Source organism: Piliocolobus tephrosceles, chromosome 2, assembly GCF_002776525.5.
Source record: "Piliocolobus tephrosceles isolate RC106 chromosome 2, ASM277652v3, whole genome shotgun sequence".
Classification (NCBI taxonomy): Eukaryota; Metazoa; Chordata; class Mammalia; order Primates; family Cercopithecidae; genus Piliocolobus; species Piliocolobus tephrosceles.
This window is the reverse complement of record NC_045435.1, coordinates 153,139,351-153,155,473: the sequence shown is the minus strand read 5'-3', so window position 1 is coordinate 153,155,473 and position 16,123 is coordinate 153,139,351. Positions and strand designations below refer to the sequence as shown.

Here is a 16,123-nt window from a genome sequence, read left to right as displayed (position 1 = left end):
TAAGGCAACTGAGATTCAGAAACAATATGCACTTTGCCCAAGACGGTTGTTTCTGACTCAATTGTTCACACTCTAAAGACAAAGTAGAGGATGAAAATATGGCTGCTGTTGGTATTCATTCTAGGTGGGAATGAGTGACGTTCACTCTTCAACGTGCTGCTTGGCACCACTGACCCTTGTCAACACCCACTTCTATTCTTACTATGGTAGCTGCTTGTCATTGATGGCCCTAGTTCTTCACCTCTCCCTATTCCTGTGTCCTTTGCCATTTAACTCTACAGTGACTTCCAACTTTGGTGGGCAAGATTCCCTTCCTCTGAGTTTGGCAATATGCATTGATTTGGCCAACAGAAAGAGATGCAAGTGTGGAGAGAGTTCTGAGCCTAGGTCTGAAGAAGGCCTGAGAGTTCTAGTGTTTCCACTTGCTTTCTTGTGCTTTTGCTATGGGCATAAAAAGGTCATGGCTAGCATGGTTAGGCTAGCTCCTGGTCCCAGGATGGTAAGTGACATATGGAGTAAAGCCCCCGGCCACCTTACAGACCTGAGCCATGTCCAGCCTCAATCAGTTGAACCCCTCAGAAACATAAGAAATAAATGTTCGTCGTTGTATGCGATTGAGGTTTCATGACTGTCACAAAACAGTTTTGTAGCAATAGCTGACTGATACACCCAGGGTAGTTATTCTACTCTGTTAATCACACCCTTAATCCCCAGTACAATTTTTATGTTCTTCCTTTTTAAATCCCTACCTGGGATCCCTCATCACCCTTTTCTCCTTTTCTTCCAGGAAGACCATAATCACCCTAAAAAACAAGAAGGGAAAGCTATTAATAGAATTCTCATTTTCATAACGGTAAATAGCTCAGAAGGGTCTCTATGGTACAAGAAGGCTCTACCTGTTCTCCGTTTAGTCCGTCAATTCCACTTTCCCCAGCTTCTCCCTGAAAAGACAGATGTGATTAGAACAGAGTACATCACATGCATGTGGAAAGAAGTCAGATGCCAAACAAAAACTCTATCTTTGTGTTTCACACACAGCCTCTTTGTTAGGCTGGGCCTAGGTAATATTAAAGGTTACTCAGTAATAGAAACTATCAACAAATAATATATATTGCCTGTACTGAAAGAGAGGAAGAAACAAAATGAAATGGCTGGCAATAAAAAAGGAAAGTCAATGACAACTTTATTTGTATAACTTACTGATCAATTTAATCTCAAAAATAAAAATATTTCTAGATAACATATAGGTAGGTAAATGAATGTGCCTGGTATACCATACCTCCTGTCCGTTTAGTCCCCTGTTTCCCTGAAAATAAAAGGACAGTAATAGTTAGTGTAGGAAAATGGAATTAATATTGAGAAAACTCCATACTCTAATGCAATCCTTACCTTAGGACCTTTGGTGCCATAGCATCCCTTAGTACCTTGCTCTCCCACTGGTCCAGGGGCTCCTCTTTCTCCCTGAGAAAAGGCACATATCCAAATCAGCTTTTTCTATTGTAATCTGGGATCTGTCTTGAAAACTTGCCAAGTTTTTTGTTACCAAAAAAAGTGTGAATGCTCATGGTTCACAATCCAGAGTTCTTGCTTACAAAAACTAAGAGTGGAAATAAATCAGAGATACCCTGATGACAGATAGCCATTTGCTTTGGATCCCACTTGCATATTGCCTCTGTGAGGCTTCTCTCTCAGCAAGTGGTCACCAAGTTACATCCTTCCAACCTTCTTAACATATCTAGTCATACTGTCCCAAGCACAAATTAAGACCTGTCTTGCACCTATGACTGCAAGACTTACCTATAACCTTCACCTTATCATCATCTGTAATGTTGCTTGAGCATGCTTTCCAAACACTCCCACAATTTTGACCCCTGTGCTTCCCACCATTCAGTGACTGCCCATCAACTAGAAGACTCAATCCAAATCTTCGGCAGGGGATTCAAGACTCACAATAACCTGAGTTTTACCTTCCACATATATTTTCCTGCTGCACTGGCCCGGATTCCATCCATGTTGACCATGTGCCATCTTATGAACATGATCTTCTCTGACTCAGACACATGCCCTTGAACACACTGTTCCCCCAAAATTTGCCTGTAGAAATTCCTACTCGTCCTTCAAATGTCTGCCCAAGTACTTCTCCTTGTTTGCAGCCTTCCCCTCTCAAGCCCCAACTTTAGCCAAGGCTGTTAGGTAACTGAGTTGTTCTGCCACACTCCTTTGCATGTCTCTATACTTCTAGTCTAGCCCTTGTGTATAACAACCAGAATCACTGTTGTCTCATTTGCATTTCTACTAGTTTGAAAGTTTCCTAGAGGTAGAAACCATATTTTTCCTTTTATTTATTTTTCTTATTTCTGAAGCCTACAAATATATGTTAAGTATTTGATCAGGTGCCAGGCACACATATACATAACATATATTTGTTGAATGAACCAGTGAATGAATGAGTATGTTAAAGTGTGAGGTCTTTGATAAATAATATAGTAAATGGTAAGACGTTTAATATATAATTGGTAAACAAATGTTTGGATGGATTCATGGGAGAATGGAAGGATGAGTGAATGCAAGAAAGAGTGAGGTCCTTGATACGCAGTGTGGTGAGTTGGTTTCCTTTGCAGAATGCTCCAGAATGGGGGATATAGCAGTGATTCAACTCCCCTAGTGAGGAAGGTAACTTCTGCATTGAATTCATTGTGCAATGTTGGTGGGTAGTCAAAGAAGAGACAATAGGTCAATAAGCCACTAATGACCACCAGAAGCAAAACACAGTGAGAACAAAAGAAGATCTCAGATTCTGTACACGAATCCTTAGAATCTCACCTTTCTTGCTTCCCCAATTCAGAATTGACTCAAGGAAGTTCATATTGTAGATATGTTTTTAGGGATAAATGGAGGTAAAAAGAGCCTTGACTTACAGCGATTCCCTCCTCTCCCAGGTAGCCTTCACTGCCTTTAAAACCTGGAGGTCCCTGGAAATAAGAAAAGGAAGAAAACATTTGCATCTATGAACCAAAAATCAGAGGTAACCAAACCAAATTCAACTTTACAGTTTTACTTCATGTGGAATAGTAAGGGTTTGGGGAGGGGGGGAAAAGTCCCTGCTTCCCAGTGTAGGTTACATTTACACACATAAAAAGACATGGAATTTTGAGACAAGTATCCAGTTAACCCAAGAGGGTGTGTGAGTGTGTAACAATCATAATATTGTAACTCTGGGTTTATATATTGTTCCAGAGCTTCTTTCTAAACAAACATTCAAGTCAACACAGCTATATTTGCCACTGGTAAATTAGAATTATTCTCCCTTTATTAAAAAGTCTTTTAGGATTTATGCTACACATAGAAAAATAGACCACACACCTTTCTTTCCATTCTTTCTGAGACTTGTTTTTAAAAAAATCTATCACTCTCTTTACATGAAGCTGAAACATTCAGGAAATAATTAGTCCAAAAACTTTCAGAGACATATTCAGACACATAGCCCTGGTGATTTGGGAGTTATAGTGCTATCTATAAATTACTCAAAAATCAAACACATGTAAACAAACTGTATTGAAATCATTATAACATATCCATAGTGTTTATATGTATTTAAACATTTCTTAAAGTTCAAAATAATATTTTTACATAACGGTACATATACTTTTTCTGGTTATGAAATATATGAATCATCATTGTTGGTTTGTTTTTAAATAATGAGCCTGTTTTTGTTTATGTATCTGTGATAACATTTTGACCTGACTTAAGCTGAATGAGACATCTTAACATCTTCTGCTATAAGAGAGTGATCTGATCTAGCCTGGTTTTCAGCAGAGTACACAAAGTATCTCCTGCTTGATTTTAATAACTCTGCCATCATTAGAAATGAATGCTGAAATGGGTTATTCACATGGAGGAGCCTTTCATTATTCAACATGAGGGATTACAGCTGATTTTTTTTGCGTCATTGTCATCAGTACTAGAATACTGGATAATCAAGGATCTTGACAGTTGTTTCTCCTGAGTCTTCCACAAAAACTTTTTTAAAAGACTCCAATTTCGAATGCCAAGGAAAATCCATGACTAACTTAACATATAAAAAGAGGAGTATAATAAACTCTTATATAAGAGGCTCTATTTAGAAGTTAAAAATCACCCCTTATTTCTACTTAAACCCATGTCTGAAGGACATTCTACAACTCAAAGTAACCCACAAATCTGAACTAAAATCACCCTTTTCCCTGGTGGTCCAGGATCTCCCATTGAGCCATCTCCTCCAATGCACTTGCAGAACAAACAGCAGCATGTCCTTTCAGCAATGTTGATCTTGGGAGAGGGTAAGAAACACATTACATTTGGTGATGATATTGCTTTCCAAATCTCGTATGCAAGTTCAACCATGCGATCCAGACTTCAACCACAGTTTCAGAAGCCTGGTCACCATTCAAATGACTGTCCTTTAGAAAGAATGCATGAAACAGTGTTTTTTTTTTTTTTTGCTTCCATCTTTCCTTCTATCATCTGCACTCTCCACCATTTGAGGTATTCCAAATCAACTCAAAACTGTTTCTGTGTTTCAAATTGGCATCAGTTTAGCTGTGGCAAACTGACTGCATGCCAACTGATGTGGTTGTCTGTCCCTGCCCTATCTCACCCTAGCACTGACCATGATATTGTTAATTTCCCTATATAATTCTGCCCCAAATATTTTGTTCAATAAAATGAATGCATGCTATTTTCCTCATCTTGTGAAATCTTGGTATGCTAGACAATTCAGACAGTGCCCAGTGTAACATTTCTTGGAACTAAGTCCAATGGTAAACTCTTCCAAAACAATTTTGATAGGATTTCCAAAACACAAATTACATGTGCAACATTTTAGAAGCACTTGTTGTAGGGGATGGGGGCACAGGAGAATATTCCTCTTTACACTCTGGTCAAAAAATCCATATTATGTATTTTAAAACATGAATAAATGTCATCCTGGACTTACCTAGTCATCCCCTGAATAGATGACATATTGCTTTACATTTTTTACAATTCACTCACCAGATTTACTTTTAGAAAAATTCTATTTTCAAATAAATGTTATACTTCACTTAATGGGGTAGAACCAATCTTTGTATTGCGAAGTTTCCCAATAAATCTCTAGTGAAATGAAAAATGAAAATCTTTTGTTATAGCCATTTAGCAATTTTCTCCCTTTGATTGTTTCCTACTATATAACGTTTCTTTTCTGACGTTATGAAATTCTTTTTCCTGACAATTTCAGAAAAAGCAATCAAACTGGAAATGTGTGAAAGCAAACAATAACAAAATGGATACTATGATTTTATATTAGATAACATCAATTTTCTTTGGATCACCAAAATTCTACAGCATCAAATCTATTACTATTAAAACTGACCTATGATTAAGTTTTTCTTGTAGAGTGTTCCATTTATACGATATACAAAAACTGACAGGTTTGTTTGAAGAATAATTTTCTTCCTTTATGAATTACCAAAGAGATTTCACAGAGTAGTCGACAGGAAAAAAAAATACATTTTGTAAAACACTGTCTTCCCATGTAGAAAGGAATTCCAACGAAACTTTCATATTCTTTATGTAATTATTTTTACATAATTACAACACTGAACAAGTTGCTTAAATACCTATGTGTATATAAATTTTATAGGTGGAAAATAGCAGGAGCTAGCACTTCCTTGGAAAGTGTTCTCCTATACCGATTAAAGATTCTGTAAGTTATAAGCAAATTACAAAATTACTAGCAATTCATTAAAGTAAAAGCAGAGCCACACAGAGCTTGCTGACGCTTTACCACTCGAGTTTGAATTCTCGTATGTTTTTGAAAGAAATACGATTGAGATGCATCTTATAGAGGCATCAGTTTTAAAAATAGAACATAAGGTGAGGTCAGGAGTTTGAGACCAGCCTAGCCAACATGGCAAAACTCCGTTTCTATTAAATATACAAAAATGAGCCAGGCATGGTGGCAGGCGCTGGTAATCCCAGCTACTCGGAAGAATTGCTTGAACCTGGGAGGCAGAGATGCAGTGAGCTGAGATCACACCACTGCACTTCATCCTGGGCGATAGAGCGAGACTATACTATCTCAAGCAAACAGAATACAAGGTAGAAATCTCAAGGAGTCACAACCCTTAATCTTTCAATTGCTCATAAAGTACATGTGAGGTTTACCGTCACTAGGCTTTTCCTCCAGCTTTAGAGCAGATTACGCTTTCTCTAGTTGAACTCCAAATGTAATTTGCTTTCATTTACAGGTCTTGTCCCAGGAAAAATACACATCTTAAATACTAGAATTACACTCAGTGCGGAAAGCTGTTATGCCTAGGATCTGCAAGGGGTGTGAAAACTGGCTGGTGGAGGTAACAGCCGATTCATGCTCGCATCTCAGATTCTTTTTGTCACTTACGTTCTTTGGCTATAATTTGGACATGATTGTGGGTACTATTTAAATTTTCTTCTTTTCCCCTGTTTCCTCATCCTCCTATTTTTGCCAAGCATATACATTAAACATGTTTTGACATCTCTTTACTGTACATTTCTTCCAAATAAACCCTCTTACGCTGTTCACTAATTCATAAAAACCTTTCTTCGCTCCCAAAGAAACAGAGTAAGTTCAAATTCTTAAGCATAAGTATTAAACCTACATACAAAATAATTGAAAATTTAAGCTTACCAGCCTTTTCAGAATAACTTACCACCTGCTTTGACAGACGGCTCCCAAGATCTCTCATGCCAATAGAGAGCTGCGTCCTGTACTCAAATCCTTTCCCAAATTCAATATAGGGAAGATCAGCCAAGTCACTTGAATCAGCAGGTCCATCCAGAGCAACAGTTATGAGCGCATTCAGGCCTATCCAACACAGTTTACAATGTTCCAGGTGAGGTGGGTTCGGTTACTTTATTTTTTTGCAAGCATGTTTAAATTGTTATTCTCAGCGAACAGTTGCAAGAGGAACAGTCAGTTTACTTTATTTTGAGGTATTTCCCCCAAACACGTGATGTAAACTTGACAAGTGACAAGACTATAATAAGAGCACAAAAGGAATTACGTTTTCCAAAACTATTAAATTGGAGATAGCGAAAATTGTAACAGAACTTCCAGTTCCCTGATTTGAAGGAGACAGATCTCAAAGATCTACAGAGTGTGCTAAAGTACAGAGAAATTCACATACCAAGAAAGTCCAGCCTGGGCAACATGGCAAAACTCCACCTCTACAAAAAATTTACAAAATTTTACAAAATTAGCCGGGCATGGTGGCACATGCCTATGGTCCCAGCTACATGGGAGGCTGAGGTGGGAGGATTGCTTAAGCCTGGGAGGTTGAGCCTGCAGTGAGCTGTGATTGTGCCCTGGCACCGCTACCTGGGCAACAGAGCAAAACCCGTCTCAAAAATAGAAAATACATGTTGTACATTTTTGCCATTTAGTGGGGGATCCTTGAAGCAGCAGCACTGGCATCACCTGGGGGCTCATCAGAAATACAGACTCTCAGGCCCCACCCCACACTTACTGAATCAGAATTTGTATTTTAACAAAATCCCCAGGTGATTTGTATACACATTAAAGTTTGAAAAGCACAGTTCTGTATGATCTGATAAAACATCAATAACCCAGTTGGAACTATACGTAGTAAAAGAGTAACAGGCCTACTGTCAGGCAATTAGGAACAGATGACAGACAATCATCCAGGAGCTGTGGCTCAGAGGCTTTGGGGTTTTATGAATACAATTATCTCAAAGAAAACTGTTGGTTAAGGACCAACATAGGGTTGCCAATGACTTATTTTGCTAGGTAAGAACATGAAATAATGGTGGCAGTCATCATGGTGGAGGAGGTAATTCAGCAACAACAGTGCTATCATTTGTTGATAGAAACTGTGTGCCTGGAAAATGGTTAAAGGCTTCACATGCATTATCTTCTTTGTAAGGTTCAAATATAACTCTATTGGTATGTATAATTATAGTCCTATTTTACAGACAAGCAAACAGGCTTGGAGAGGTTAAATGACACCCTGTAAGTGGTATTTTTAGGTTTTTCACCCAGATAGCCTAATTCCATAGCTTACATTCAAAGGATATTTTGACAATAAAAATGTGCTAACGATAGAATCTTGGAATAAAGGGCAGTCTTAAAATCAAATACATTTAGCTTCACATAAACCTGACTCCACTGGCAACATTTTTCTCATTATTATTGATGGGTAAAGAATTATTTGATGAGAATTGGAACCAATGAACCAGAATAGATAAATGTTCAAGGACTTGGCTGAGAGTCAAGAACACCTTCTTAAATAAGTTTATATGATATGATTTTATATGAAATGAGTAGATGAAGAGAGAAATCAAGAGAATGAAGTTTCAGGAACATATTGGAGAGGTTCAAGTTCCAAGAGAGGCAAACAGAATGGTTATCTGCAGTGGAAGAAAGAGGCTGAGTGCAGTGGCTCACGCCTGTAATCCCAGCACTTTGGGAGGCCGAGGTGGGCAGATCATGAGGTCAGGAGATAGAGGCCATCCTGGCTAACAGAGTGAAACCCTGTTTCTACTAAAAATACACAAAATTAGCCGGGCATGGTGGCACGTGCCTGTAGTCTCAGCTACTTGGGAGGCTGATGCACAAGAATCACTTGAACCTGGGAGGCGGAGGTTGCAGTGAGCTGAGATGGCACCACTCCACTCCAACCTGGGCAACAAGGCAAGACTCTGTCGAAAAGACAAGACAAGAGAAGACAGGAAAAGAAAAAGGAAAAGGGAAAGAAAAGAAAAAAGAAAAGAAAAAAGGAAAGAAAAGAACCACCACCACCAAAGAAGAATAGGGTCACCAATTTGTCCTCATTTCCTGGGACTTTCCTGATTCTAGTGCTGAAAGTTCCCATCTTGTTCCAAACAAACCAGGACAGTTGGTCATTCTTCTAGAATGAGAATGAGGAGGGGGAGAAAAGAGGTTGTAGAGTGGTCTGGGATATGAAATGCTTGTACATCAATTGGTGTTAAGTGATCAAGAGAAGCATGCTAATGGATCTACTTATAAGAGAAAAAAAAACCTTCTCTCATCTGATTTTTCTTACAATATCCAGGAAATGTAAAATTTTAAGAATGTAAAATGATAAAATAAGAACCATGGGACTGTTGACTTGCAAGAAATATGTATATAACTATTATTTATAACTGCTTTTCTTAGGATCAAGGGACTCCAATCTTCTTTCAGACTCATCCAATAAATGAGTCATATGAGCCTAAATACAATGTTTTCAATTTTCTAACAATGAATTAAGAAAGAAAAGATTTTCAAACTTGGAAGAATAAAGAATCACTGAGTAGATTCTAGGGTATTCAATTCTAAAAAAATAATTAATTTAAGCCCCAATCCACGTGCATAAGTTTTAAAGCCATGTCCACCATCAAGGATTGTTTTTTCCTTGTCTCCTCTTGTTCAGTGATGATTGCATAGTTTATACATATTGATGTTTGGCCTGAAATTAAGAAAGTTTTCCTAGGTGAATAGATCATAGGGCCCAGCACCAAGTGAAGTCCTGTGTGTGTAAGTATGGGAAGCCAGTGAGAGAGATACTTCTTGTCCATATAGAAAGCCATTTTCTTTTCTTTATTAAAGAAAAAAACAAAATTAAAAAATTCAGATCCTTTGAGATTTTGCTTGGTGTAAGTCTGACAGGTGAAGAAACCGGTAACCAAATTCACACTCCGCCATGTCAAAGATGGTCCCTTTCAAAGAACTAGACACTTTTCAAAGAATATTATTGCCATGACTTCTATCTTCCATTTGAAGAATCTAAATATCTGAGGATATTATTCAAAATATAGCTTCTGAAGTTGATACCCATTTACTCGTTTTTCAGTAGGCATTGGAAGAAAGATGTTTGTTCTTAGAATTCTGGGTATTCCAAAGCACTTCCTGGAAGAAACTCTACTGTCGTTTGCAAGAGAAACATCTTTTCCCCACAAAGGAAAAGCTGAAATAAAGCAAAACAATGGCAACCACCAAAACAACATTACCCATCCCAACTAAGCACTCTAGTATCTTTTTTCAGTCTTAATTAAAACCTTAATCATAGCTCATGAACAAAGGCCAAGACCAGAGAGAATAAAAACAAGGCAGATTTAGTAAATAAGGGATAAAATAAAAACCCTCACTCCCTTGTTGTGGGAAGTCAGGGACCCCAAATGGAGGGACCAGCTGAAGTCATGGCAGAAGAACATAAATTGTGAAGATTTCATGGACATTTATTAGTTTCCCAAATTAATACTTTTATAATTTCTTACACCTGTCTTTGCTGCAATCTCAGAACATAAATTGTGAAGATTTCACACACATTTATCACTTCCCCAATCGATACTCTTATAAAATTTCCTATGCCTGTCTTTAATCTCTTAATCCCATCATCTTCATAAGCTGAAGATGTCACCTCAGGACCCTGTGATGATTGAGTTATCTGCACAAATTGTTTGTAAAGCATGTGTGTTTGAACAATATGAAATCTGGGCACCTTGAAAAGAACAGGATAACAGCAATTTTCAGGGAACAAGGGAGATAACCATAAGGTCTGACTGCCTGCGGGGCTGGGCAGAACAGAGTCATATTTCTCTTCTTACAGAAAGCGAATAGGAGAAATATCACAGAATTCTTTTTATCAGCAAGGAATAGCCCTGGGAAAAGACTGCATTCCCGGTGGAGGGGGTCTCTAAAATGGCTGCTCTAGGAGGGTCTGTGTTATGCCGTTGAAGATAAGGGATGAAATATGCCCTGGTCTCCTGCAGTGCCCTCAGGCTTGCTAGAATTAGGAAATTCCAGACTGGCGAATTCTAGTCAGACCAGTTGTCTGCCCTCAAACCCTGTTTCCTGTTAAGATGTTTATCAATGACAATGTGTGCCCAGTGGGACACGGACCTTCATCAGTAATTCTAGTTTCACCCTGGCCTTGTGATCTCACTCTGCCTCCCTGCCCTTGTGATCTTTTATTGCCCTTAAAGCATATGATCTCTGTGACCCACTCCCTATTCGTACCCTTCTCCCTTTTTGAAATCCCTAATAAGAACTTGCTGGTTTTGCAGTTCAGGGGGCACCACAGAACCTGCCAACATGCAATGTCACCCCGGAGGCCCAGTTGTAAAATTTCTCTCTTTTGTACTCTTTCTCTTTATTTCTCAGACCAGCCAGCACTTGGGGAAAATAGAAAAGAACCTACATTGAAATACTGGGGACCAGTTTCCCCAATACTCCCTAGTAGTAAACTCAGAGAATTTTGCAATTTGTTTAAGATGGGGGAGAGAGAACAAAATAGAAAACACAAAGTCCTGTCAACCTCTATTAGCTAACCTGACAGGTAATGCCTTAGGTCAGGTTCCCTAGAAACAGAGTTTGAGATAAGGATTTGGAGGTGCACAAATTGTTGAGGAAGCACTTTCAGAAGAAAGGGAGTGAGGAAAACAGGATAGGGCAGGGGAAGTTACTGAGCAAGACAATGTTGCAGCTGGAGTCTAGCTTTATTTAGCCTGATCCCAGGAAGCTCTGGAGCATAAATTGCACCACACCACTGGTGTCATTTAGAGGCAAAGGTCCAACTCTGTAACCTAATCTGCTGCCCAAGGATGGGGTGGAGAGCAACCTTCCAGGTGATGTGGCTCTACTGGCCAAGGGCAATTCTTCAGAGAAGGAGTAAGCTGTGAGTTGTTAGCAGCTAGAGGATAAATGAATCTCCCAGTAAAGGAGATCTGGGTAGGGCAGAAATTGCACCCACTTACAGAAGAGGATTTCTATTCTGAGTCAAACAAGAACTTCTTTGTTTGACTAAACAAGAACATCCACATGTTCTTGTCTGACTCAGAATAGAAGCTCTTGGTTCAAAAGCTAAAAGCCTGGTGCCAGAGCTTAAAAATCTCAAACACCATGGTTGGCCCATCTGTGGTTTGAAGGAAGGAACTGATTAGAAAGCCCCAAAACATGAGTAAACTTATCCAACAATGCTTGCAACTCTGGGAACTTTACAACTGTTAGAAGAAAACTGACTCTCAGTCCCTGGTCAAAGAGAAACATACTATTCCCTTCTGGTGACACTAAAGAAGTAGCAATATTAGACAATATTGGGCAAGAGAGAAAGGAACATTCTCCAGGAAAGGAAGAAGAAATACAGTAATATGATACAAAGGATAGGACTTTGTATTCAGTGCTGTTTCATACATATAAGGCATGAGGAAAAAAGTGCATGTCAAAATATTCTGAGAGCTCATTTGTTCTGCCTAGTACACACAGAATATGGAGATTGTCAAAATCAGGGTTATTCAAAATTTAAGAGCCCGGAAATTTAAGAGCCAGAAGTTAGTTCTGAGACTATAAAGTTAATAAGCACTCCCTTCCCACTCCTCCTCCATCCTCAGTACCTTCTTTTCTAAGTTCATCAGATTTTTGTTCAAGTTTCTCAGTATCATCATCCAATCCATCTGAAAATAAAAGGACCACCTAAGAAGTATTCCAAAAAAGAAAAATGAGTTAAAAGGGGTTCACTGCAATCACAGACCAACAAATAAGATAAATCCATATTACCTTTCCTCGAGCAGCCGATTTATTCTGAAATGTATCCCATAGAGAATCCAAGAGATTTGCATTGAGAAAAGATGGTCCTTTAACTGTTATATCCTTCAAACTATTCAGTATGTTTTCACTGTAGATCTCAAACTTGGGAGAATATTTTTCCATGGCATTTGTCACTTGAAAAGCCACACTGACCTGAGTCTCTGTGCCCACCTCACAGCTTACTCCATTGAGGGAGCTGATGGCACGTAAGATGTCTTGAAGGTAGGTTTCCATCCAAGGCTGACCTTCAAGCAAAGTCTGCCCTTTCTCCTGAGTTGAGACATCAAATCCCACCACAACATCCATGAAACAGTCTAGGATTCAAAGGAAAAGCATGTCTTAATAAATCAACAAATACCTTTATTTAACTCAGACACCATGTCTGAATCAAGGGACTTGGAATTCCATTTCAGTTATAAAGTTAGAACACAATGAAAGGCATAAATGAATAAAGGAAGAGGCTAAGCATCAACTCTTTTCTAATCTGTACAAGTGTAAGGGTACATTATTATTTTTTCAGGTCACAAAAAAATCCATTGATTCTATAATGAAGTTCTGGAAGATTTTATTTTAGATATTGAAAAAGTCATGCAGAATCATTTAAATATCCCTAAAGTACACTGTGGAAATGTTAATAGTCTAAAATAAAACATTCATAGAATGCTACTTATCAATTAATTCGACAAATATTAAATTTTAATAATTATAAGGGAAATTTAAGAACATTTGAATAAAGTCATTTAGAAAAAAATAAATCACTAAGGACTCATCTAAGGAATGGTTTTGATGATTTATTGTTCTAAAAAGGGCCTCTGATTCCTCTTGTCATCTTCTAACATCCACTCAGAAAAGAAAAAAACAAAACTAAAAAATTCAGGAGATCCTTTGAAATCTTGCTTGGTGTTAAGTCTGACAAGCAAAGAAACTGGTAACCAAATCATTCACATTCGACCATGTCAAAGATGGTGTCGCTTTCAGGAGCTCAGCCATTCCAGAAGCCAAGGACACTGCCATTTTGAGGTTAAATACTTAGAGGGGTGTTGCATTAAAGTGCTTTGCTCTTATTCTTATTAATGCTAGGGAAACTTAAGAGTTGGATAAACTAAAAAGGGCTTGATATTTTAAGCTGAGTGTCCTAAAAGACAGAGAATAAAGTCATGTGACTCAAACACTCTTCTTTCAATAGTTTTTAACTTGGCTAAAAACTCTAATTTTTTTCAGCCAACTCAACACATACAGCTTGCTTGATAAAGTGAGTGGCTGTTTTTAATTTGGTTTGCTTAGATCAGCAATGTTTAAGATATTCCTTGTAAAGGCAAATGCCTACTTCCCAGACACACTGGTCAGCTGGACATTTGCAAGTGTTTAAAACCAAAATCGTTAATTTCAACTTTTAAAACAACTGTTGGCAACTTGATTTTTAATGAGAGCTGACGGAGGGGACACAAAAATCTCATTTGATAATCAATTTTCATCATGAGATTCAAGGTAAATCAAAGTGTTATCAAAAATCTGGAAGACTGGACATCTTATTTTACTGTATTTTACTTTATTGGAAATCTCTTCTTAATCAGAAAATTAGATAATCAGAAAATAAGACAAACTATTTAGAAAAAAAGCAGAATATATCCTTTCCAAAATTCCTCTTGCATCAACGTCTTCTCATATCTGTCTTGAGCTTGAAAGTTTCATCTTCGATGACAACTGTTTAAACCTGAGCAGAAAACCAGGTAGTAAACAAGATATGATAATGTCTTTGAGGAAAACAGACTCATGTGGAAAAAAAACCAACCAGCAGAAATACCAAAACGACATCAAGTGACCTTGGGAACTGTTGCCTATAAACATTGTGTATTTTAAATTTTTGTCTAGATTGCTGAAAGTATGAACTTATTTAGGTAAACAAGTTCCTTGTGTTTAATTTAAATTGACAAATGATTCCATAATAATGTGAGAGAAGGAATGGAATTTGGTGCGCAAGTCCAGAATTAGTAACCATGTGTCTAAGTACAGTGAGAGAGACCAAACCACACTGAGCAAGAGGCTCTCATGCAACAGCCTAAAAACTCCACTGAGACATCTGCCCTTAAATCAGGAGCCCTGTCTTGAAGTCTTCCATGACACAGGTTGTGCTTTAAAGTGAATCTGCCACTGGTGACTCCAAAGGACTGGAGGCAGGGAGTTTTGGAAGTGAGCTAGGGAGAAGACTGAAATTGGATTTCCAAAGAAATAATAAAGAATTAAAGTAGGATAACAGCAGTGGGAATAAGAAAGGGGCAATAAAAGCAAAATATTTAAGAAGGTAATTGGCAGGAATGGCAACAGAGGGTGACAAAAGAAGTAAGAGTAGCAGGCTGAGCCCTTGACTAGTCCTCCAAATAGCAATACGGAATCCTGGGAGGCAGGTCTGTGAGCAGGAAGACAGAAGTTCAGTTTCAGTCATATGCTGGTCACCACTCTGTTACTGCCAAACTACGTTTGGCAACTCTTATCCTCTCTGGGCACTAATTTTCTTATCTATACAAATAAGGGGGTTATATACTTCAAAGTAAAAATACAAAAGCACAGAAAAGAGTGAATTGGACCAGACAGTTACAAGTCTCATTGCTTCCTGCCAAGCCCAAAAGCTGATTCTAATTATTACTTTATAAAGACAGTTCTTAATTGGAGCTGATGATGGCAGATTCTTGGTATTAAGAAATACTGTCAAGAGGCTAGGGTACATTTATAAGACTAGAAGACAGATTCTTGAGAAAATACTTTAAAGGGGAAAGTGGCAGTTATTAGCTGGGATAGGAGATAAACCTGTTTGGGACTTTGAAAGATGTGGTATTTTAGATTAAAAAAAGAAAGCATGATCTATGAAGTATAGCTAGGGACTGTTAGAGAGTCAGTTTATACACCTCCCAGATTTGCTTCCTCCCTTCCCCGAGGCATAGACATTTGTCCACTGAAGAGCCCTAGCTGCCACTATCCTTAGTCTGCTAACCGCGGAGGTGACAGCCTGACTTTCACACGGCCTCCACCATGCTCACTGCAGAATGGCCACACTGACTCTGGGGCCTGTGTGCAACCCATGTGAACTTAGGGAGGCCCTGGCCCCTTCACCATTTCCTGCCCTAGATGTTGCGCATCGTGGGACCTGTTTCTGGTTTCCCCAGCAGTTTCCATAAGGGGCTGGATAACACAACCCAGTAGTGTAGGGAAGTTAGCTCTCTGACTTACGAGAGGCAGTAGATGGGAAGGAATTGGCAAGTAAATCCTCTCCTTTATTCCGCCTGCTGGGCTCGTCTACACGGTGGTTCTGTAGGGCTTCTCTAGTGATGTTCTGCATGACCAATGCACCAGTTATGTTTCTTAAGCTGTGGCTAACTTGGTAACATACTACCTTGTATTTACTTTCCCCTCCTTTCCCGCATCACTTCCCTTCCATTCACTCTTGCTTCCCCGGGACTGCACTCCCAGTAAAGTATTGGCACGTAAACTCAAGAGCTTCAAAGGTCTGTTTTCTAGAGAACCCAG

At 38.6% G+C, this 16,123-nt stretch overlaps 1 protein-coding gene across 1 annotated transcript in view; it reads right to left on the bottom strand.

Annotated features, from left to right (window-relative positions):
* COL6A6 (collagen type VI alpha 6 chain) overlaps positions 1 to 16,123 on the bottom strand; it is a 113,714-nt gene that overhangs the window by 79,196 nt on the left and 18,395 nt on the right. Inside the window, exons 9-17 of the mRNA XM_026454178.1 lie at positions 12,572 to 12,915; positions 12,409 to 12,487; positions 6,708 to 6,862; positions 4,216 to 4,308; positions 2,919 to 2,972; positions 1,390 to 1,461; positions 1,280 to 1,306; positions 897 to 941; positions 750 to 803 (exon numbers count right to left, since the gene is read on the bottom strand). Of these exons, the coding sequence (XP_026309963.1) occupies positions 750 to 803; positions 897 to 941; positions 1,280 to 1,306; positions 1,390 to 1,461; positions 2,919 to 2,972; positions 4,216 to 4,308; positions 6,708 to 6,862; positions 12,409 to 12,487; positions 12,572 to 12,915 (923 nt within the window). The remainder of the gene's footprint in view (positions 1 to 749; positions 804 to 896; positions 942 to 1,279; positions 1,307 to 1,389; positions 1,462 to 2,918; positions 2,973 to 4,215; positions 4,309 to 6,707; positions 6,863 to 12,408; positions 12,488 to 12,571; positions 12,916 to 16,123) is intronic.